The sequence below is a fragment of the Myripristis murdjan genome, chromosome 14, assembly GCF_902150065.1.
Source record: "Myripristis murdjan chromosome 14, fMyrMur1.1, whole genome shotgun sequence".
Taxonomy (NCBI): Eukaryota; Metazoa; Chordata; class Actinopteri; order Holocentriformes; family Holocentridae; genus Myripristis; species Myripristis murdjan.
Window position 1 is genome coordinate 30,574,311 of NC_043993.1, and position 25,584 is coordinate 30,599,894.

General features: G+C 40.9%; 1 protein-coding gene across 2 annotated transcripts in view; it reads right to left on the reverse strand.

Moving 5' to 3' along the window:
- cblb (Cbl proto-oncogene B, E3 ubiquitin protein ligase) overlaps positions 1–25,584 on the reverse strand; it is a 58,960-nt gene that overhangs the window by 23,279 nt on the left and 10,097 nt on the right. For both annotated transcript variants that reach the window (XM_030069071.1, XM_030069069.1), the window contains exons 4-9: positions 15,346–15,492; positions 9,788–9,944; positions 6,527–6,648; positions 2,430–2,567; positions 1,148–1,235; positions 469–600 (exon numbers count right to left, since the gene is read on the reverse strand). In XM_030069071.1, coding sequence (XP_029924931.1) covers positions 469–600; positions 1,148–1,235; positions 2,430–2,567; positions 6,527–6,648; positions 9,788–9,944; positions 15,346–15,492 — 784 coding nt within the window. The remainder of the gene's footprint in view (positions 1–468; positions 601–1,147; positions 1,236–2,429; positions 2,568–6,526; positions 6,649–9,787; positions 9,945–15,345; positions 15,493–25,584) is intronic.

Genomic DNA, 25,584 nt, shown 5'->3' on the forward strand with positions numbered 1-25,584 from the left:
GTTGATATACTGTACACAAATGTACAAGACACATGCACACAGCAGGATGCAGAAACACAGAGAAAGAAAAACTGAAATATACACATGCATTCTCAGTTTTCACTTCCGCTACTGACTGCTATGTGGAAATTTGATTAGGACAGATGCAAGGACACAGAGAGGAAGAAAGAGGAGGAGGGAGGTTTTTACCATGACTTATCACACTGGAGGCTGAAAGCAGCCTCTATTTTTCAATAGTCCTTTCTCACTTCTATGCAGATGCTTATTAATCTTCAAACAGCACTTGTTCTCACACAGTTTTTCCACACAACTGGACAGAATATTGCAGAGTGACGGAAAAGACGGACGAAAATGATGATATAAGATGTGTCGATCTTGATTCTGGCTGGAAACAACATCATCCAGCCCACCACTTTTAAGATTTTATCTGAAATAAGATTATTCACGATTATTCACTGCATTAAGTACCTGCCAAGCCGTGAGACAGGAAGTACACATAAGGTGACCGCAAGGCTCAATCTTGACGTCTTTGTCGTTCTCGGCACAGATCTTACAGAGCTGGAAGGTGGAGCCCATCTCACAGTACAGCTCATACTGCTCCTGTTCAACCAGAAAGACTTATGTTAGTCATCGAGGTGATGCATGTATGCAAATATACACGCACAAACACAAATGCACTCACACAGAGTTCCCACCGTGACCCTAATGCAAAACTCCATGACTTTCACAGGAATTTCCTGTGCCTAAGTCAGAGCCTTTCAATGATCTAAAAATGTTCTTCCTTCCTGCTTTGTTAATGCTGCGAACACTCTGGTTTCCACTACAGTTGGGCTTGCTGGAGGAAAAAAAAACAGCTGAAAACCATCATCTGGTGCAGTGAATGTGTGAAACAAGTTGTAAAACACATTCTGTACGGTCATGTAAAGTGAGCCATTTGTAAAATTCTCTGGTATTCCCTCACTTCCCCAGAGAGTTTTTCAAATTCCCCGACCGTCCTTGCCTTAACTTACCTTGCCAGACGTGTCTGACTTCCACGATACTTTAGAAATTCAAGTGTGACTGCATTGTTCATGCAGACTGAACATGACCTCATACACGCATGCACACACACTTACACTGGCATACATATAAGTAAACAAAAACCCACCTGTGTGACCTTGATGTGATCGTGAGGCGTTGGTTCACACAAGCCAGTGAGGTCTGGATTGTAGCTGCGACCATCAGGAAACAAGTAGCTGTGGAGGAGAACGGGTAAACTTTTAACCATGCAATTATAAATGCAAATGGGGCACCTGGTGAGATTTTTAGGAGGTTTCTGCTCTACATCATTATGTGCTATCGATTCTTCTTTTTGCATTCCCGTTTTTTTATGTTTCTTGTTACAGCAACATACTACACCTGCAGCACCGCAAGAAGACAGTGATTATAATGATTATGATTACTATTTGTAGGGGTAATAACACTGGTAGTAGACGCTGCACGAGTGGTAGTAAAAGTATCAAGTACAGGTTTTTGCCCTTAAATCAGAGGCACTTATTGTATTTTTGTGTTTGTAAACATAATACTGTTGAGTATATTTTATTTTGACTGTGTATGCCTGACTGCACAGTTTTTGGTCTTCGAGGTAATAAATATTACATTGACCTTGTGCTGTCCTGGGCTTCAAGTCTCAGAAAGCTTTTAACAGAATACTTTCTTCTGGGGGGTGGGGGGGATTTTTCATTATGAAAATGACGAAATTCACAGACACCAAATATGAACTTTTGGCAGTGTCAATTCAAAATCCAGCAGTTTTACGATTTACTTTCAAAAGGCCATCACAGTCAAACTGTAGTTGCAATATGTGAATAGTCTCTCTTTTCTGCTTGCTTTTTGGCTGGATGGGAAATGAACCTCCCCCAGAGGTGCTGGGGTCACCCTGCTTGATCAGAAGCAGAGGTGCTTCTAGCAGCAAGACTCCCCCTCTCCCCCACCGGGCTGCAGTGGACTTGTCAGCCAACGAGCCAGTCCTTGAACAGCCTCAGCCATGCAGAGAGCCCTGATTGACGGCTGGGGGAAGTGAGATGCCGTGCAATAAATGGAAGGAAGCATGTTTGATCTGTCTGAGAGCCTGTCAAATTGTCAGGTATGATAGAAACAGATGGTCTTGCAAAGAAATGAAGGCTCAAAGGCACCCTCTTGTCTGGTCGAGACAGAAACACGATGCTTTACCTAAGACGTGACTTTCAGAATGTGCAAAAACAGAAAAACAGAAACACAGTGCTTTGGACTGCCAAAAACATTTAAAGACTATGCAAATCAGATGTGACTGAGCCCTTCATGATTTCTCATTTGCCTACAGCTTTTGTACACAGCAAAGAGTTTCGGACAACTAATCAATAAACAAAAAAAGAAACTGTGTTGGTGTGTGTGTGTGGTAGATTACGCACAAGCCCTCCCTGCAGCCATCAATGAGGGCTTGGAACAGCGGTTTGTTGTGGGGGATGGTCTGCAGGATGTTGCCGTCATTGGTCACATAGCCGATGGCCCACTGACCCAGCCGTGTACAGCTCAGACGGAAGATGTAACTTTTGGAGGGGAAGAAGAGACAGAAATACACAAGTTACACATACAAACAGCAAAATGAAAAATATTAAAGCAAAAAAACAAAAAACTAAAAACAATGTTAAGAATATGTTAATACTTTCTGGGGGTTGGGACAGGGATCCCATTAGTCAACTTGGCCTTTTAAGTGACACTTAACCCTAACTACCACATTTGACCCATAAAGCATCTTGACCCAAGAATGTAGGTCACACAGATGTAAAAAAATTTCGGCATTTGTGAACTCCAGAAAGTGATTTTGCGTCTTGTACTTTATGACAGAGCACATCTCCATTCACTGTTGAGGTGAAGTTGACCAAAGTGTGAAAAGCAAGGCATTATGGTTATTTGAGTGTTTAAGATTCTGCGACCCTAAAACCCAGAAATATGACCAAAATCATAACTAATAAAATTAAGGTTTTTCCCCCCACTTTTTTTATTCTTAAGTCACGAAATTTAAAAGGCTGTGAGGATACAAAGCCATAGGGTTACCATGCACTGTAAGTGATGAAAACATGGGTACCAAAATCACCCATGTGTCTCTAGTAGATGTCCACTGCTTGATGCTATCTGTGTTACACTATGTTGAGTAATAGTAGCCCAATAGTAGCATTATCAAAAGGAAGAAGGCTGACATTTTATTAACAAAAAGTGGTTCATGTTTTTATAATAAATTAAAAAATAAGTACCATTAACTCTATTTTTGGCACTACAGTATTTCAGATGCTTGATCATGTGTTCGGCCACTGCAAAGTAAATTTTTAGCGACCGCAGTCTCGCTCACCACAGTCACTTCCCATGGAGACATAAAAAGTTGTTCCTGTTACTTCAAAACAGGAAGTTATTTATTTTTTTTCACATATATTGTGTTAACCAAATTTACTAAATTCCTACACAAAAACATCTGACCTTGCCACATAAGATTTAAAACTACTTACTTTGCATACTTACTCATATTTGAGGTACTGATAGCATCCACAGTGTATGCTTAAGTGCTGGCATGGTAGCAATGGAACAGTCTTTCAAAAATTCGATCTACTCATCATAGATCTCAACAGTTAATAATCATGAGCAATGGACCGATTCAGATGCCTTTCAACTACTCCCCAAAGAGCCATAATGTCTATGTCTATACACACTCTGATTTGAACCATTTGTACGCGGCACCATTGAACTGCCCCGTGCATTTGATTGAGTACATGAAGGCAACAATCGACAGGCCTCATCATGACTGCATCAACACACACACACGCTCAATTCCCTCGTACACACTGGAGACAGACCCCTATGCAATTGTAAAGTGCAATTGTATGTGTGTTTGTTGTGTGTGTGTGTGTGTGTGTGTATTGTGGGCTTGGAAGATATTACATCAAAAGACACAGATGCAGAAAATACATTCTTGATTAAAAGAGGCTTTCTGTGGTCTGAGAGGAAAGATAAATCTATCCATTTGTTGGGATCACTGATAGCACTAAATCACTCTAAGGACTTGGGCTGACTTTATTGCGTGCAAACATTATATGAAGCTCAGTGCTGGCTAAAAGTTTTTTTTTTTTTTTTTTAACAAAACAAAGAATGCAAGTTCCTTCAGATTTGCCTTAAGACAGGAAGGGTGCTTTATTTTGTCTTATCTGGCCCTTTTTGGGGTCACTTTCATCAACAGCAATGGCTCTGCCGTTCCTGGAATTAACGCTAATAGGCTCTTCAAATAGCCTCATGATTCGACTGAACAGACCTGACGTGATCAATAACACCTGAATGAGCACTGGAGGGGTGGAATGGATGAGATAATCACAACCCATCTCACTTGAGGCATTAAGAAATGAGCCAATACCGTGAGCAACACTGTGCCTCTATGCTGAAATGTGAACTTTCTACCTTTACCTTCGATATAAAACCAAACTGCAACAAACAATGGTGCTCTGCTTCTTCTTTCAAGCCTTCCTCCTTATCACAGAGGGATTTCCTAGTTCAAATCACAGCTGAATACAAAGGAAACAGCTCAGCACAAGGTGGAACAATTTGAATGCAAAAACGACGTGGAAAAAGGGAAAGAGGAGGCATTATAAATGCAGCCCACCACAAGTGTTGGGCTTAGATGCAGCCTTGACCACGGTATGATCCCACCTCCACCAGCAACAAAGGCACCAGGCTAAACCCACTGGGGGCTTTGCCTGTGCAGAGACGTGGGAAGACAGTTTGAGAGTTTCAGACTGTTTCAGAGATGCTGATAAGCAGTGTTTTGCCTTTGATTGGGAGAGGTTTTTTTTTTCTGAACACAGAAAGTCTGTCTGCATGCAGAACAAAGAGGCACTTCAGTGGTAGCATGTGCAGTCAATATGCTAGTGATTTACGCCTCACTATACACTGTATCTACAATGTACGTCAATCTATAATACAATGATAGAAAATCCTCTGTAGTCTGTTTTCATCAGTCTATGGGATCAATCTTTCTATTGAGAACAGATTAATGTGGGTGCTAAGCAGTTGCTGGTGTGTTTGATGAAATGGGAACACGTAGCTCTTTATCCCCAAATGACTGCCCTGCCCCTCACAGCTGTGTGTGTGTGTTTGTTCCACAATTGGTTCATGACTATGGTATTTGCATGATTCACTAGGGGATCAGCACCTTATGTATTTGCATACTCAAGACACACAACACACTCCCCCTCCTCTTGAGAGTCCTGTCTTTATCCTTTCTGCTCTATACTGGCCGGCTAATCACAGGGCACAGCTCTGCTCGAGGCCCCGCTCGTCACTCTCAGCAAATTAAAAATGTTGCTAAAGGTATTTTCAATTCAGTTTAGCTTTTTGTTCCACCAGGAACTTGCCACAAAGAGGGGAAACCCCTGCTGGATTGGCACTTCAAACACAGCTTGTCAGTATTTGTTTCTGAAACTAATGTGTACCGCTACACTCTTTACTAGCTTGTTCATTTGCAGAAAATGGTATCCACTGGTTTCAGTGAAGTCACTGGGTTAATTTTCCTACCTGAAGGAGAGGTACATGCTGTTTTCAACCCACTTCTGATGTGTACACATCAATTTCTTAAAAGAAATCGATAAATAATGTTACATACAACATTGCTTATTTTGACTGTTTAATGACAACTAATGCTCATAACCAATGATGTACAGTAGCAATAAAGTGCTAGGAAAACTAAACAATGATATTCTTGTAGATTTGTTTCATTGAACCACAATCATTTCATGTAACTTACTTTAGTTCAATGTTATTTAGTATGTGTGCAAATGAATTAACATCATAAACATTTCCGTCACCCTAAAGGGTGGGTAAGTTTCACTTCTGTTATTTTTTTTTTTGTTACTGACTGATATTGTAGCTGATCCAAGCCAGTTGGACTTTATTCAGTGTTCCAATAAGAAGCATTTGAAAACTGAAACTGATTTTGCTGTATGTTGAGGATCATTCACATATTTTATGGATATATACAACAGCAATTAGGAGCCTCAGGGGTGTTATTTAGACTGCAGCTCAGAGGTGCACAGCAGCCCTGTTTATTTCATGTACAATCCTGCACGAAAAATTCTCGAACAATCTACATTTCTGATTGATAGTCATTATGTTTGAGTATGAGCTATTAGCTTGTTTGCTACATCAACGCTGAGGTTTGCCAACGAGGCATAAATATTCATGACCATGTGTGCAGACCAAGGACATCCATTATAATATTCAGGACACTTAGATCACAGACCACTTTTGGCTTTTAGATCAAGATCTGACTGTACTTCTGATGTAAGATAACAAGGAGGTAGCAGCTGACCAACGGGAGGGGTTTGTGCAAGACAGGGGTAAACAAAAGCTGAATTACGGCCTTATCATACAGGCAACAGAGGCATAAAAGTGGTACACCAGGTTATTACTGCCACAACACTCACTGAACTCAAATATACACACCCACCCCTACACACAGATACCATACCTGCCAGGCTTGTTGATGTACTTGTGCAGTCGAGCCTTGACTTCATCGTAGGTGAGGAAGGCCATGTAGCCGGGGTGAGTTACCGCCAGGAAATTCCAGTTCCTCAAGATCGATCCCCATGGCTGCAGGATAAAGACAGACACATGCTCTATAAACCAGGGGTCCTTAAATAATTTAATGTCTTCAACACCAAAATAGACCTACACAGAGCCTCAGACCCCAATTCAAAAGTCTGGGACACTGATATGATTACTACTGAAAAAAAAAAACTGTAATAAGAAGAATCGCTCTCAAACTTTCTCTAATTGGGATCATTTTGAGTGTATTGATTAATACATAAATACTTCTGGCCCATATTCTCAGGCCCAATACTGAGAACTGCTACAGTATGGAGTTGCATAGGGTATATTCAAAATAGTCATCACATCATCTATAGCCCCAGAATGAGGAGAGCGGCCTTCTGTGCTTGCTTGAGAAATCCAATCTTTCACCAAGCTGGGGTTAAAACAGGTTACTTAACAGGTCCTGATGCTTCACGACTGTTTTGTTGTGACTGACTTGTGTTAATAATCCCACTCCCAGCCCCAGATGTAAGCCGTTCTTAGCTGGTTCTTTGTTGTAGACCAGCAAAAAGCTGATGCTGCTCTGGAACCAGTTTTCCTGGCCGAGAGCCAGTTCTTTGGCTTTCAAAAACACAAAGAGCTAGTTTAAGATTAGGCGCTGGCTTTGAACCAGTCCTCAAACTGGCTTGCTGCAAAAGAGATACTGGTGGATAAGCAGCAGGAGGCACCATCAAACTGTCATTTGTCTTTGACACATGATATCTTAGAAACTGCCGAATTGATTGTGATGACACTTGGGGAAATTATACTTCTCACCGCATTTTAGGACTTTTAAAAATGACACATGTATTGCTTTCACTTCTCTAATTGGAATGCTTCGGTAAGTCCATTCAAAGCAATGCAATGGAACCAAGAGAAATATTTTAACTGGCTCTTGTTCATGTAACCTACATACATGTGACATTATTTCACTGAGCCTCTATTAATTAAGAGCATCACACTGTTAAAGACTGAGGGGCAATGAGTTGGAGGGCTGCAGTGTTTCTGCCAGTTGGCTCCATGTGGTGCCAACTGCCACTATATTCACCTCCATCCTGCCTGCTAGCTGCAGCTCACCAGGGACAATGATCTGCTGCCCTCACTGTGTAGCCGGCTTTGGCAGGAGAAAAGCCCCATGGATACTGGAATTACTGGCTTTTGGGCTGAATTGGCACTTGAGTGAGCCCCAACCACTCTCAGTGAGTTTGTTGATTTGACCAGCAAACTGGATGGTGGCCCCACCACAGAGGGAAGAGGCAGTAAAATGGAAAAAAAAAAAAAAAAAAAAAAAAAGATGACTGAACACAAGACACAGAAGCGAAAGCAAGGAAAACACCATTCTTGGACAATATCCTTCAGTGTCAGACCAGACGCATTTTATGGGCATAACTGATTACATTTGGTAATATCTTCATGAACAAATCCAAATCAGGCTTGCAACAATTCCTAAACCTGAACCTAAAGCAAGCCTTGATTGTATATTGTAGGTGTAAGAGCACAGTAAACTAGATCTTGAGTATTTGAGCCTCTACAAAAAGAATGAACTCACCCCACAAGATTTTGAACAGATTTGCCCTTAGAGAATAATACCTTCACCATGCTTTGTAACTGGCTTTGGCAAACTTCCTCCTTTGTTCATCCAGTCATATTCACCGTCATGTGGGCGCTCTGTTCCCCCCTCCCCGCCTCCCACCAGGATTCCTGACCAGTGAATCAGCCAAGCCAGGGGCATGTGGCTGACCACAGGGGTCTTAACTGACATACAGAGAATTGATTTGGTCTGGTAATGACTGCCTGGGAATCAATCAATTAATCGCAATTCCTATCAATCAATACTTCACTTTGGTGGAGCTTTCACACCATTTAGCACACTTTACTCCACATGAGCTCATGATTTGTCTACAGTGATAATAGCTGCTGCAAAAATCCACAGATTTTCTATTCATGTGGCATGCAAATCCCCCCCTGGTGCATATGTTTTGAGAGCCTAGTCTAAAGAGTACAATTTATGGTGGCACTGATTCTGACAAAATCATTTTTCTGTGTTCACTGTCACATTTTTCATTTTGGAAGCAAGCATGCTAAGTACAAAAGTACTTACTGCCAAAGTAAAGCATCGCTTTAAGGCCTCTCCACCCACACACCATCTTGAAGCCACATGGGCCAGTAATCTGTCAACAGGAGAGAGCTAAAGCCACACGCATCCAAAACCTCAAACAAGTGCGAAAAAATAGAACAAAAAAAAAAAATCGTTTTTTTTTTTTTTCTGAAGTTTTTTCTACACACTTTATCGTTGGTATGTTGTTAACTTATCAAACCCACAAGTAACACTTTGATCAAGCGTGCTCTGACACTATTCCAGTCATTGTGCAAGCTGATGTGACGTAATTAGTGAGCTCAAGCAGAGCAGAAGCGAAAGAAGACCTCCAGAGTGAGTCAGTCTGCATACATTCAAACAGGACTTGTGCTGCATAAACCAAACAAGAATGATATGGCTAAGAACCATCTCGGACCAAATAAGGAGAAGCGTGGAGGCAGGATCTTTTCTTTTAGTCAAGCATCTCTTAGATACTGTGTCACGGTATTAAGATGACTGAATTTCCCTCGTTAAAACTGCTTCTTTGGCATTTTTTTACAAACGGTAAATATGTGTTTCATATTCAATGGCCCTACATTTGTTGCCAGAATCGAGTTGCACCAGGGTTAACCAGTAGATATCCACACATACAATAAATAACATGGAGCATCAAAGCAGTTCAGAAAAATGCTGACAGTGTGCTCCTTAGAGTTGTCCAGAAAGGTTGCTATGAGCAACGTTTTCAAGTCTTCTTGACACACTGCAAATGTGATGCCTATTCTTTTAGGTTGAAAGGTGTCACTTCTGTCAGGAACTTTGACAGTATAAGTCTTATAAAAAGGAGACTGTATCCATTTCCCAGTGGAACAGATCATAATAAAATAATTTTTTTCTCAGGGGAGGAACTCCACACAAACGGCATGTGTATAAAAACAAAAAAGCTGGAAGCATCACACGCATGTTTTCAAACCTACTACGCCTACCGCCTTCAGTTGCTGAACACACACCGAAACGTATGACGAGAACATGATGCAGAGGCTGCCACTTTGATTTGATTTTGACTGTTGAGCATTATTGACCAACCTGGAAGAGCCGCGTGAAGATGTCAAACTCGAAAACAGAAATGTAGTCGTTGCAGGTGAGGTCAATGGTGGATTTGAGGGCCATGGCCTCCAGCCCCGAGCTGATGAGATGCACTTCGTGAAGGCACTGTCGGAAGACTTTCCATGGCACTATCGTCCTGCAGAGAGAAGCAGAGAAAGAAATCCAGTCAGCACTGAAGCACAAAGACAGTCATGCCTCATATGAAAGCAACATCAGCATTAATATTTCATCACATGACTCATCTTTATCAATATAAATGTAAAGGTATATTTGATGAATTATACACAAGAGTTTCTGCATGGTGAAAGCTGCACCACAGAAACGTCACTCTTGGGTCCCACAGTACGGTTCATGATGTATAGTTCTCTCTGAATATACAAAGGAGAGTGAGAGAGAAGTGTGAAAATTCAACAAAAGGTGTGAGAAATTATAGTTTAAGTTTTAAGATAAATTTTCATGATACAACTTTTACTTCCTTTTACTCATTTGGTACTGCCCAGTAAAACACACTTGATTTGCTGAAAAGGATTTTCTCAAAGGCCATAAACTGTGATAATGAAATTTGATAGCCTGCAAGTATAAGAGTGAGGTGTGAAACCTTCAACAGACTGATTCACTGTCCTGAGTGTGCCATGTGATTCAGTAACACCACAGAGTCAAACTTGAGAAGCTAGCACTACCACTTCCTCATATATTTGAAAGGTTTCACACTATAACTCCTTGCTGCTGCCCCCAAAATAAAGCGAGACACAGGTGTGAGAATCAGAAACTGCACATGGGTTGTTTTATGGCACCAAAACATGATGAAAAGCAAAGACTGCAAAGACTTCTAGGTCAGGGTCACTTAATTTTGTCCGTTAGCCATACTGAGCCTTTTGAACTGTATTATAGATATTGTAATTTACTGCACCAAAGTTGAACCGTGGCACTTACCTGTATGTAGAAGAGGCACAATTTGTTATAGACAAGAATCTGTGCAACAATTTTAAAATTGGAGCACCATGACCCATGAGAAATCTTTGTAAATAAGGTAGATTTCCATATATTGCTGGTGTGGCTAGTGTGGGCCATACACTGAAGTTCTGTTTATTGGCCTGCCATGGTGACAAATGTTGCTCTGCAGCAAAAATAGAAAAGCATATTTCCAATGGTGGCGCAACTCCGAAACCTTGCAGCCACCAACAAAATGAGGAGTGACAGCTCCATTATGAGGACATTTTCAGACATGTTCAGTGAGAGTTATCTCCCTCACTGAACATTTCCTCCTTGCTAGCTGCACTCTACGTTTGCAAGAATAGCATTCCATTTTTTCCCCATAATCATAACCGCCGGAGCGTGTAGCTGCATCTCAGTTCAAAGCTCACCTTTTATCCAGTCATTTGTAAGAACATTCCCGATTTGGATAAAGATCACTCCAAAATACAGAACCAGCCCTGCTCCATCAATGTTCTTAAAATTGATTATATTTTGTCATCCATCACAACACACCGTGGAGTGAATGTTGAGGATTATCTCTGGGAAAAACAGCACTACAGTAGGTGTGCTTTAATCTAGCAGATGTACTAGACTAAGAAATAGGAAGCTGAAGAAAAATAATAACTTGTAAGGCAAGTTATTTCTTGAATACATGAATGTAATGATGATGATAGTCGTGGAGACTCAAACTCAAAAACTCGGTAAAAGCCAGACCCTGAGTTACCAACTGAAACACGATGAGATGACATCATGTGTGGTTTATACTTCAACTACAGTACTGGAGCAAAGGAAAATGAGCACGAATGGCAGAGGCACAGAGAGAGGGACACCGCAAGGACAGGATGATAGTAATGAGAAAAAGTGTAACACAGTTTAATGCCATGACTGCGGAGTTGAGCAGAATCTATCTATTAAGTTCTCCATCTCACTAGATGATACCAATCAAGGCTGAAAAAAACAACAAAAACAACACCACACTGCTGACGGGAACATCGCTCTCTGGCCCAACGCATGGCTGACCACAGCTTTAATACGCACTTGCATATATACAGTACATTAGCCTCACATGCCCCATGTTGTTATTGGGCCACGATCGTACTGGAAACCACTCACAAAATCACATGATTTATGATGGCGCTGTATTTGGCACATCACATAGACACAAGCGGGATTTAATTTACAGGGAGAGAAGCTGTTTTATGGATCTCTAAAATACTACACAGGCAAGTTCACAAGGGTATAGGTCTCTCGACAGTTCTTGCACAGGATTGATGACAAGCATACATCCTTTCCCCCCGACCACGGGAAGCTGAGGTTTGTAATGATCTATAATAGATTAGTCTTTGGAGTGGTTGTGAACAAAGTGGAGCCTGAGCACAGCGAGGAGTGGCATTTAAACTGGAGCAAGAAGGACATTGTCTTGAGGTTGGAACGTCCGAGGTTGGGCGCTCGCTTTAATTCGCTCTGGTTCAACTTGCTCATACTGAAAGTCTGAAGCCCTGCATGCCCACTGGCTCTGTGGCCGTGCTTACATGCACACAGTATTCTGGATACTGGCTCTTATCCAAGCTAATGTCTTGTTCAAGATAGGATGTTTACATGCACTTTTAATAACCTGCTTTCCTATACCCCTGCAGGGTTTCCCCTACCGCTGTCCAACAGGACCATGGCCGGGCTAAGAGAATTCTACTGAAAAATCTGTGTTTTCATCGGGGTGGGTGACAATTACTATTCTATGGTGCGTGCATAAGCGCATGTGCAAGTGCATGTGCATGTGCATGTGCATGTGCATGTGCATGAGTGTCCCGGTTTGAGTGTTTAAAAATATGGTCACATTAGTCTGAAGCAAAAACATTTAGCACTGTCTAAATCTAAATCAGCACTTTTAATAAAAATTAAAAGCACTCCAAGATGAGAGTTGATGAGGAGTGCTGCAGATGTGGGGATTTGTGGTGTTTAGTTTTGGTATCATTTATTAGCCAATACCTATGTAATACGATGTATCTGAATCTGGATACTGTTCTTGGGAAATCACAAATAATGCAATGGAAACTGATATTTTTTCTGTGTGTGTGTGTGTGTGTGTGTGTCTGTGTCTGTATGTGAGTTAGTGAAACTTTATAGCCTAACAGACAGATTACCACCAATAGCTAAACCATCTGCTGTTTAAACAAGAGAATATTAATACCTTTCATGACTGACACAATTTAATTTTATGTTAGCTCCAGAAGTTAGAGGACCTGGAGCTACTTGCCCATGTTTGGTGCCAACTTTATCCCTGAAAAAATGCAAACTTGAGCTTGCATAGACCGTGAAAACCAACAGTAAATGGGATAACATATTTACCTGCTTCAGTATCCCAGATAATACAAGAATACCCCAGCAAACCTATGCAACTCTCTCATAATTGCAGACAGGATACAGCATTTACAGAAGCCAGGTTAGAAATGTACTATCTTGGGTATCCTCAATATTAAGGGAATATTCATGCAAACACAACCAGCATTCACCCCAGCTGGGCTATTTTTCTTGCAACACCACTTGCAGTTGAAACTGTATGACATCTATACTTTTATTTGCACAAGGCAAAATTGCTGTGAGTTGATTTAAGTGAGAACCTTTACACTTAAAGGACAAAAAACGTGGAATAAGCATAAAATGTATCCGCAAAGCAATGATGAGGACCATGCAGTTTCCATCATAACCATCACATTATGTGCTTATCAGAATTTTTTGTCAGTTAAGTCTCAAGTGTCTTCACTTAAATCAACCCTCGAAAATTTTGTAAAGTGCACCTTTAAGCAACTGGAAAGCTTTCTTTTCTGGTGTTGTTTTTGCACATTTTATTCACTGCTAATTGGCCAAATTCAGCTTCTTTGAGATAGAGTCACACATTTAAAGAAAAGAAAGACTTTTCTTTTTTCCTTTTATCTAAGTTTGTAATGTTTTGTAATGTATCCTATTATCCTCAATCCATTTAGGCAATATGAAAAGTGGTTTCTACCTGGGGGACTAAGCTAAGACCTCTCTCTCATACATTGTAAAATATGGTTCTTAAGAGGTTCTTTGGGGCCTAAACACCGTTTTATAGAGCCATCACTACAAAAGGAACCATTAAAACCATTAAATGTCTCCTCACTTCTATTTAAATAATCATTAGTGGTCCTTAAAGCAGCTAGGGGTAACATACAGCACAAAATGGCTCTTCGGTGTTTGACTTTGACAGTAAAGTGCGACAGACTGGATAACCTTGCACAATTTGGAGAGGCAGTCTAGAATCTACACAGATAATAAAACACACTCATCTGAATCAAGAGCCCATGCAGTACATGTCTTACAGCTGTATTCGGCAAGATTTTATGCAAAAATACATGCCCTAAAAGTAGGGTAATATTGGCACATCATCAGTAGTGCCTAATATCAGCCTGTGAAATAAACATTTCTGCAGATATGACATGCTGATATGTGAAATAGGTCAAATCTGCCCTGGTTATGGCTGTGGTCAGTGTTGTCTCAGGAAGAGCATCATCCAAGTCTGTTTCAATAGGATCAATCTTACAGTTTTGTTTGAAAGAAAGTATTATGTAAAAATAAATGGCATGTTTTACATAAGTTAAGCTGAAGAAATTTTCTTATTTTGCCCAATGAATGTATACATTTTGATGAGCCTTGTATTTTATGTTTTTTTTATGTATGTTTGTATTTTGTATTTTATGTCTGCATCTGCAAGTTGGCCACCATTATAGGAGTAGGTATAATGATGTTTATTCCACTAAGGGAGAGATTTGATGTTAACTACAATTAGGTGGAAAAATATATGGGCATATCGGTATCAGCACTTGGCAAAAAGAGTTGGAAAATATTGGCACATGAGCAAATATCATGCATTCCTGCTTAAAATTCCTAAGAGTGTCCTTCTTGGAGCCACCAAAGCATTAAGCTGCTTAGTGCTGCTTTAAAAAGGTTTGTAAAATACAACTAATCAAGTATTATTTTTGGTAAAATCATTGCTTTTATGAGCCAAAAGACTCATCAAGCCTTTTCTGATGTGATACAGCAAATGTATAAACGGTACATCTTAATTCTCCATGAACTACAAACAGGGGAGAGGGAACTCATGCACGTGCACACATAACCAGACGGAGGTCATGACATTGTCTCAGCTGTGCTTAGTGGTGAGACAAAGAGAGGCCGCGCACAGCATCTGCTCTCAGCTGGGTGTGGCCTGTGCGTGTGTGTGTGTGTGTAAGTAGTCAGTGTGACAGACTGTCACACTGACTTGGAGTTGCACCAATATCCAAGCATCTCTCCCTCTGGTCGTTATATTGAGAAGCAGAGTGCACACATGTGAACTGTCAGAGATTGATACTATTGCAGACATATGAAAAAACAAACCCCCCAACACACACACACACACACACACACACACACACCCTGGCATGAAAACGACGCCATCCTCCCAGCCTTTCTTTCACAGAGACTGAAATCACGATCCACTGTGAAATGTGAGCATCTATCAACTCGGGTTTGAAGAGAAGAAGCAGGGGTGCACTGAACCTTACTTTTCTCCAAAGAATCTCCTCCAGAAGTCGGCGGCATCAGCTTTGGTGATCCTGAAGGTGTCTCCCTGGAACTGTCCTCCAGGGAAGATGGCTTTGATTTCAGCCAGCATGTGGCTGAAGATCAGAGACAGCTTGGTCAGGTTCCTCCTGCAAACACACAGAGAACCGTGCAAAAAAAGAAGTGAGTAAACAGTTGTTGTTTGCCTCAGATGTTTACTAGAGTCGGTATAGAATTCATCTGATCAAACTTGAATCTGGTTGTTACTGCACATGAAAAACAAACTTCTTACTACTTTCTTAACCTAACTGAAAATGCAGGACTGATTTAATCTAGTATTTACAAAAATAAAATATGTGCAGCCTTCAGATATGTCACTTACATTTGCTTCTTTCATCAAAAATAAATAAATAAAACAAAATAAAATAATATTAATATTAATAATTTCAAGGTGCAAAAGTCTTAAATCTAAATCAGTAGGTTGGGTGACAGCAATATATCGCACATAATGTATGGCATGAGTCACAAACAGAAATTAGCAGGAAGTTTTGTCTTTCAAAATGTGTATCAAATGACACAAGGAGAATGTGAAGATGCTCACACTTCTCAGATTCAGAGATAATTAAGTGATAAATTCAAACCAAAAGCCAAACTTGCAATTTCTAGCTTTGCACAAAGAATGCCACTGCCCTGCAGCACTGGCACTTCAAATACTGTGTAGTTGGTTTCACAGCGTCTCTCAGTGTCATTACTGAGTATTATACTTAAACCTTGATAACTTTCCAGGCTAAAGCCACGAGGCTGGAAAAATATCAAATTAAAAAAATAGATAATTAAAAGAGAAAGGGACTGCTAGGTACATTTTGTGAGAGTGGGGCCATTTCTAAAGGAAATACAGCTAATAAGTCATGATAAAAATTTAAATGAAACCAGCAAAAGGACAGGCTATATCAAATATTTATTCTATGCAGGTTTGCTGAGTCAAACGTTTTCTTAAGGCTCCTACTAAATCACTGAAAGTTTGAATTTTCAGCACTTTTAGTTGTTTTGCATTTACCCCCTGTACAATCATAAAATGAACAAAACAAGCTTGACCGTTGCTATCGAACGAGATATTGTGAAATAATTTCCCACACACAGATAACACAGTGAAATCTCTTCACCAAAGCCAGAGGTTATTATAACGTTTTAGGAACTGACTGGGCAGATTAACGCTGAAATGGCTGAGATACGGGCGGCAGAGTTTTTAGCTTACAGCGCAGCCATATTGTCGTCATATAATTTAGTAATATTCTCAAATCTTGAAGGAACTAGGGAAGGACACTTCAGGATTTTTTTTCCCGTCAGTGAGGAGTTGGTGATTCTCCTATCCTTCTCCTGTGGGACACGGATTTGTCTCCAGCTCCCTGTGAGATTAGACCGTGGGCTGGTAAACACTCCAGGGAAACGGCACATGCCCACACTAGACAGGGTGACTTTGCCCAAGGTGTGTGTGTGTGTATGTGTGTGTGGGACAAAGAGAACACACAGGCTGTGGGGTGCTGATAACAAGCCTTGTGAGGGCAGCGTGTGTGTATGTGTGTGTGTGTGTGTGTTTTGTACCCTGAGCACATCATCCCAACTTTTAATTCTTCTTTCAAACCTTACCAAAACAGGGTAAGCTTGTTTATCACACCTCGGTGATTTGCCAGTGTGCAAGTGCATTTTTATTTATTTTTTTATTTTACGTACTTTGTTTGTTTGGGGGCATCGGGGTTGCGCGTGATGTTTCTTCTTTCAATATCATTTCAAATCTCCCAAAAGATTGTCTCTTACTGACAAAGCCTCTGCCTGAGATGAGATTTGCAGGATGTTTTATATTTCACATGATAGAAGAGATGAGACAATCAACATGTGGACCTGAAGACCTGATGTATTTCTCCAAACATTTCAATCTCAACTTGTTTTGCAGACATTATGGTTTGAAGCCAAAGTGCAGTTTTAACAGGCTTCTTTTAATTAACACATCTTAATTTTGAGTGTTCTGTAAAGACACTGCCCTTCGTGCACCCGATCAACACTGATGATTCAACCTAATAATTATATTGTTTCAACTGAGGAAAACTGTTTTTCACACAGATATAACACCGCACACTGGATGAGAGGGCCAACTGCAATGAATTTTATGAGGAGCTTGAACAGACATGTTTGTTTACCAAGTTGAGCAGAGGCAACCTGAGTGCCTCTTTCATGCAGACACTTTTGTCTCATGCAGACAAAAATCTTGTCAGACAAAATTACCAGCTACTGCTTTGAAAATTACCCTCCCTAATGCTCCAAATAAACAGGCCAACATTGTAGGTAATGCTGGTAAAAAAATAAATAAATCAGATCTACTAAAAAGGCCTTGTTGCAGAAAGTTGGATTTATGAGAAACACAGAGTGAAATATAGTAGAAATATAGTTTCATATAGTGGAAACTCTGCATGTAAGATAAAGAATTTGCTAAGAAAAAGTTACAGAAAGTAAATTCTTAGTAGATTCACACATGTTTTTTGCTGTAATTGATTATTTGTTTTTTGTTTTTTGATGTTTAACCTGTATGAATTGAAATGAAAGTGAATAAAGTACAAAGCATGTTTAGCTGTCACATACTGTCACTTCCTGTGCTCAAAGGTCGGTGACTAAAAATATTTATAAATATGCACCCATCATCACTATGTGGTCAGTAGTGGGTTAACCCTCACCCTAATGCCTGTATTCAACTTGGCCTTTAACCAAGTGCTGTTGTAGCTTGTTCTGCTTGGAAATTCTTGGTTTACATTTGACTATTTCACCACCGTCACAGCCAGCAGGCAAAAACTCATTGCCCATCAATTTAAGTGCATGCAAAATCTGCAGCTGATGACGGTTGATGTATAATCTCTATGCCTGTGGTTGTGACAGTTGTTTGATGTTGTTTTTTTTATACTGAAGTGCCAATTGATGCAGCGTGATCATGTAAAATGTCCCTGACGCCCACAAGCAGCGTAGCTCAGCTCTTGTCCTTCTGGATTGAGAACATTTCCACTGCGATAATTTATTAAAATTAAAAGTGGATTACGAGCGTGTTCAGGGAGAAATACAACGCTCTGGTGTAGTTGCTGTGCTTCCTGTGTTTCACGTGGAGAGTCAAATTGCTTAGACACTTGCAGCATCCCACAAAACACACACAGAAAGCAAGAATTAAAACAGAAAGTAATCACACGCCATGTAAAGAAGTGTTAGTTCAAACAGCTGTCTTAACATACTTTGCCTTAACTAGGGGATAAGATAAATATACCACTACATTGTGTCTGTTACCAAACTTAGTCATTAGTAAAAGTTCAAATATGCACCAAACTGCAGGCGGAAATGCTGCAGTGCGTGTACCTGAGCCAACTTAAACTGGAGAGATAGCAAGTTTGTGACAGCCTCTCAAAATAAATAATTCCAATTAAGGGGAAAAATTTGAAATTTGTCACAGAAGAAGCAGAATTACCAAATTCTTCACTGACAGTAGACCAGTATGCAATGTTGCTATAAGATAAAATACTCTGAGTGGCAACAACAGGGAATGCAATTGTTATTACTCTCAGCATGGATGTAAAAAACAAAGTGAAGTGACCTTGCTATTGTATGTTCGCTGGGTACTCATTTTTCCACGCTCACCGAATTGCAAAGCAAACAAATAAAACCACATTGATAAATACATTTATGATTACTGGAGGTTGTCAAAAGGCATTATGGGAATCGAGGAACTCTGTAACTGAAGTAGCAGCAGACAAGGCGGCTGAGAGAGAGTGGGAACACCTGTAAAGTAAATTACAACAATTCATCACAAAATAGTGCCTGGAACGCGCTGAACATCACTGCTCGATGATATACAACAGTGTGAGAGTATCCAAGGGGAGAATTTCCTTTAGGCTCTAACACATTTACCACTGACAAGCCGACTTCTGGCACCAGACAAGGGATTGTAAAACCAAGTTCAAGGGTTTCTGGAGCTCAGTCAGCCTCAAAAGACTCAGGGAGCAATCAATTCCGAGTCGGAAACAACACTGGTAAGATGAGAAAGAGCGCTGAAGACAGACAGCCGGTCAATATCTGAGTTTATTCAACAAAATGTGCAACATGGGCTACATCACAATGCACTAATTCAGCATGGATCGTTATATTGCATACTGCTGACTCATGCTGAAGGTCTCGAATGACAAAATACATCTCAGTTTGATGCATTTAGATACCGGTAACAAAGTCAGGCAGATATGATTGATGCCACATTACAATATGCACTTCCACTGACAAGCGGACCAGGGTTAAACCTGACACTGTTTGGGTGTAAGATAATTTATGACACAGCAGATGCTGCGTTCCTCCTGTCCTTGACCATAACAGCACAGCCTCTGCTTGTGGTGTACAACACATAGCTCACACAAGTATGACTCAATCACTAGCAGTGGCCTGCGACTGTGAGAAGCATAAGCTATTGAGAAGATGTATACACTCTCATTTATCCAACAGCTCAAATCAGATCAGGATGTATGTAATTTTAGTTTTGCACTGACTGTACCTTTTAAAGACAGATTACAGTAAAATTATGAATTGGCAGAAATTGCAAGTTAAAGTAGGGTAAAATAAACAAACACACACACAAAAAAAAAAAAAAAAAACAGGTCTGCGCCTTGGTGGTAGCATACACTCCAGCCTTTGTGCGTGTGTGTGTGCCTGCACTGACAAAGCCAGGCCCCGTCTCAGTAATTTCATGCTCTTCCAGTCACCATTAGGCCTTTAATCAACCGAGGGCCAGCCTAAAACTCTCCATTGGGATGCAGAGGGAGAGGGTACAGATGCTTACATAATGGTTGTGATGTGAACTCAATTTCAAGCCCGGTCGTGGAAGAGCGCTCAGCTTCGAAACACCCTCAAACAAAAACAAAAGGAGGATGTATTCTGAAGTGGATGACACATTTACAGCGGACACTTTTCTTTGCTAAACACGCCATGAGACATGCAGTTTGACAGGGAGATGGATCAGTGTGGCCGCATGTTATTGGGCTCCCAGTTAAGTGAGTGGCAGTTTGTGTTGAACACACAAACACCCCATGTGGATTGGTAGGTTAGTCCTGCTCGTCTGTCCTTCCCATGCCCTGTGTCATTAGACTGGTTGTGTAATATCCCTAGTTTGACAGCGCCTCAGGAAAGCCAGCCCATTCATTAGGGATAATGTACTCAGTGTCTGCAGAGGAGGATGGGCTGAAATTGTTTGGCTCACTATCGGCTAGTTGTTTTGAAAGCAATAGATATCCCTCGATGGCTCTGTTATGAGCTCATCAATGTTTAGCTGTCAATGCATCCAGCGCCAGCACCAAACAACTTAAAAACATCCAAACACCAAATGGAGATAAATTAGATGTCAGATTTAAGCCACCAAAAAAAGCAAAGTATTTTTTTTTTTTTAAGTTCTTAGTCTAATCCCGTCGTAACAGCAAAGATAGTATGCAGTGAGTGAAAAGGGCGTACATGGTGTCACGCCGTTGTTGTGGTGACACCTGTGCTGGTGCAGCTCAACCGCCTGCCGTATGTATATCCCTCCTGGTTTCCTGTCACCTGAAAGACATTGCTATCCTTGGTCACAAAACTATAGTTTGTCTTTAGCTTGCTTTGACACCGTGTTTGCCAAAACTCTCAGAGAATGAAGGTCAGCCTCAAAATGCTAAACAATACAACAAAGCAATAAAAAAATAAATAAATAAACCTAACGAAATGCAGAAAGATTGTAAAACAAACTAATGGGTGGGGAGAGGGGTGAAAGAATCAAAACAGAGAATTATTATTAATATACCTTGACATGTAAGATATAAAACAAGAGATCCTTTGTGCTTTGTACCACATCCTCGATTACCATATGCTGACAACAGAGCAGTGGCTCTCAAACTGTGGTCTGGGGCCACTTGAGGTCCATGAGGGAGTTTCAGGGTGCCGCCAGCAAAGAGAGGAGCAATTTAATTTCACAGTGCAATTTGAGTGACCTGAAATAACCCCAATTAGAGAATGATCAAAGGACCATACAAGTGATTTTGAATGTGTGGCCCATTTACTACAACTTATCAACATTTTACCTTGCAACAAACCATTCTGCAAATCATGTGCTAAAGAGTTCACAACATATAATCAAAATCCCTTAATATTCAATGTCAACATTCACATACCACAGAAATAATGAGCTGTTGTGTAAAGCAAATGTTTCCCCAGGGATGATTATTATATATTACCATTATCATATACTAATATTTTCCAGCGTTTCACTTTGCCAAATTTCAAGTCATCAAAACACAACAGTGCTGCTGCTACTAATGCGGACAACTTTATTACAGTGGTGGAACACGAACATGAAGAAAGTTCATTTTCATATCATAGTGGAATGAAGGGAAACCAATGGCTGGATAAAAAGTAGGGAAAATAATCTAAAATACAACTGCTTGCTTTGGGAAAAGATCAGCAGAAATGTGAAGTACATACATTTTATAGTTAATATTCTAAACATGCAAAATGGTATGGTCCTTTAAGAACGACTAATCTTGTCATAACTTTCACTCGCACCACTGTTACATCCCCATGTACAGTCTAGACGGTTTTATAATTTAATATGAAGTCAACAACAGCAGAAATCCTCTCATATGGCAGACAATATGCATCTACGGGGGGTGGGGGGTGGGGGTGCGTGACATGAAAATAAATGAGATTATGCCCAGCCTGAAGAGGGGAGGGGAAAGCAGTGAATCAGCACCATATACCTGCCTGACATCTGGGGGGTTAGCTGGGGCTGGAGATAGCTGTGATCCTACGGCTTGGAGGTTAGAGGTTAAGGCTGGAGAATTGGGGAAGGAGGCTTAATTTGACACCCACCATGGTGGATTGAGACCTCAAGGATAAGGCTACATGGAGAAAATGGCAACTGCAGGCGAAGGGGGGGTTAGCAAACACAGGTATAATGGGATGCTTTTTGCTGCAGGCTCAAGCCAGCATGTACTGCTTGTGCACGTATGGGTGTATTTATGTGTGTTTGTGCAGCTGACGCCAAAGATAGGGCCAAAGCTGAGTGGCCAAGGGACATTGTAATGGCTTCACATGGGGACTATCACACAGATGAGATTGTCTATCAGATCTCCTGCAAGCTGCTCCCGCCACCATACTCAGTAACACACAGCTTAGGATGGAGGGGCGGAGAGGGGGCAAACCACTGGGTGGGGAGCTAGACGAGGGGAGTAGAGGGTGAGGAGAGATGCTGAAAGGGAGAGGTGGGGGTAAACACACTGAGGGGCAATGTGGAAAGAGAGGCAGGTGAAAAAAAGGGACGAGGAGAAGGGCACTCAGTCAGTGGAGTTGCTGATTTAATTGTTTCTATGGATTGTTATTAGCATCAATTATTCAGTCAATTGCAAATCGTTTGCCGTGGAAAAGAGCTGCAGAACATCGTCCATTAAGACAGAGAGAGAGAGAGAGAGGGAGAAAAGGGAAAAGAGCTCTTAAAAGCTATTCATTTGAAACAAAGAGAAAAACAGCTGAGGGCATCAATCAACAGTAATAAAAAGCAAGAAGGGAGGCGACAGTGGGGAATGGGGTGGGATGTATGACCAGAAAAGCAGTTCATGTTCAAGATTTTCTTTCTTACTTCATCCATCTTTTCGTAAAGAAGCATTGATTGTATAATGGATGGCCGAGGAGAAAGATTTCTCCTCCCTCTTGCTGGGAAACAGAGATGTTGGAAACAGACAGTTGTAGTTGAAACGCCGACTAATGCTGGGAGAGTCTGATAGAAAACCCTCCCAGAGAGGCTTAGCTCTGAGCACTTTTTTCTGATAGCAAAATGTATTTTCATGTCCATGGTCACACGCAGAACATTTTCATCACGTTATGCAATAAATGACACTACACGACACGCACACAGGAAGACAAACAAAAAGGTCAACGTTTTTGTGTTGATTTAAGATTTTCAATTACATGGGAATTAAATCAAATGGCAACTGTTATATGAAAACGTGTTAGAAATTAAACTCCCAAGTTGTCTAAATATCACTGGACTTTGAATACGTCGTTTGAGTGTTGTACCAGTGTCGATTTTTTAAGGTAGATCATTTTTTTGCCAGTTGCCAGTAGCAAATACGTTTTTTTTTTTTTTTTTTTTTAAAGCATATTCATGCAGGCAAATTCCAAGTATTGAGTGTTTCCCCTAGAATTATGTTCTGATCAGGCAGGAAAAGCCTCTGAAACAGCATTTAGACCCTCTTGGGACACTAAAACCCCACTAGAAATGGCACCCCTGACTGGCAAATGTCTGAGCCGTAACAAAAGCTCAATATGGGTGTAACTCTACTGTATAATGTGTGTATGTGTGTGTGGGTGGGGAGGCCGGGTTGTCTGTGCCAGGATTCAGGCAGCGGTTATAATCCTTTGCTTGATCATGATGGTTCATTTCATCGGTGTGAGTGGGTTTAAGGAAACATTTGGTTTTAAGTTCACCAAGTCATGATGGGAAAACTCCCCCATGTCCATTCCACAGACTGTGTGTCAGTAGATTGGGAGAAAACCTTAGTCAGAAAGCGGTGAGTAAGCCTAGCAACAAGCCTCACCACGTTCAGCCCCCCACATACACACTCGCACACCTCCCCCATGTTCGGAGCCTCCTGGTTCCTGACTGAAGCGCTTTGGCTTCCTCCTCGGGTGCTCCACTTCCTCCCCAGATGGCTCCACTTTCTGGAAGCTTACTCATCACAGCAAGGCCCGGGTCTAGAAGCCTTTTCATGGGAACACGTGACATCACCACTTCAAAGTACGTCTGGTTGCAGTGACGTACAGAATACCGACGTGTAAGGACAAGTGTAAAACCATGCTATAGAACTGACAAACACCTTTGCACACCCTTTGTTGAACGGGACCTCTATAGATCAGAATACGCCATCAAAACTTTGGGTCTATAAACTATTGAGTAAATTTATGCCCATGAGAATCAAATCCATTTAAAGAAGCTAGAATTTTGGAGGCTGCATGTTTCAGTTATGACAGTCGTGTTCTCAGGATTAAAGCTACAGGAGAATGAGCACAATGCATTACAGAAGAGCAGCAAACACTATCACAGATAGCACAAAGTTATCCTTGTTCAAGATATTGAGCAATTTGGCATGACATCAACACATTACACCAGGACTACATTTCTGTCATGCTGCCTAAACCATCCTCAGTCATTCCAACTTACAAATCCATGCGCCTACAGTCTGTGATGGTAACTGGAAGCGGGCCACCAAAAACCACAAACATTTATGTGGAAGCCAGAGGTTTTATTAACGCTAGACATACTTATGGATTTAGGGATCTAAGAGAAGGCCAACAAGTCGTCAACTGAGGGGGGTAAATGTAACTATAACTACTTTTTCTTTGCAAGCTCTGGCAAGAGTGGTTGGAATAGAAAGTGTAGGGGCATTCTAAAAGCTGCACAATTTTCAGCTCCCAAATTCAAAATTGCTGTCATTCAATGCTGCTTAACTTGTGGTAGTTGGTGTCTCTGTGGCTGAATATAAATCTATCCAAGAGCTGACTAAGTAGGATAAAATTCACAAATGTCCAAGTTCAAGGAGCTCTTGCTTTTGTTGATACCAAGACTCAGTACAAATAAGGAATAAACTAATTTGCAGCTAACGGGGCACACTAAAAAAAAATCATAAAACACAGCAGAGTCTGGCATTTCCATCACAATTAAACCCCAAACAGAAGAGGCAAATGATAGAGTATATGAATTGCTGACTGCAGATTACAAAGATTATACTCTGGCTATGTGAATTAATTGCTTGGTGGGTGTGCTTATGTGTGGTGCACCCCTCTTCAGCTGACATGTTGTCTGCCATGCAATGAGACCTCACTCAAACCTGAACTCCTTAAAAAATTCATCATTTATCAGCATGATGTAAATTAATTGAATCCCACCATAGTGGTGTGACTGACTTTCCTTTCTGATGACACGCCACCTGAAACATGAAACTGATGAAAATGTTCTCAAATATTTTCTTTTTTACTTTATTAACTGGAGGATTTGGTCACCTCTTGTTGCCCACATTAGGTTCAGCATGACTGACTTCACAGGGTGGTTTCAGCAGAGAGCACCGCACAAGATAGGAAACCAACCTTGAAATAGAGAATTACGGTAAGTGTAACTAAGTGAAGACCACAACAGAGCAAAACCAACACCC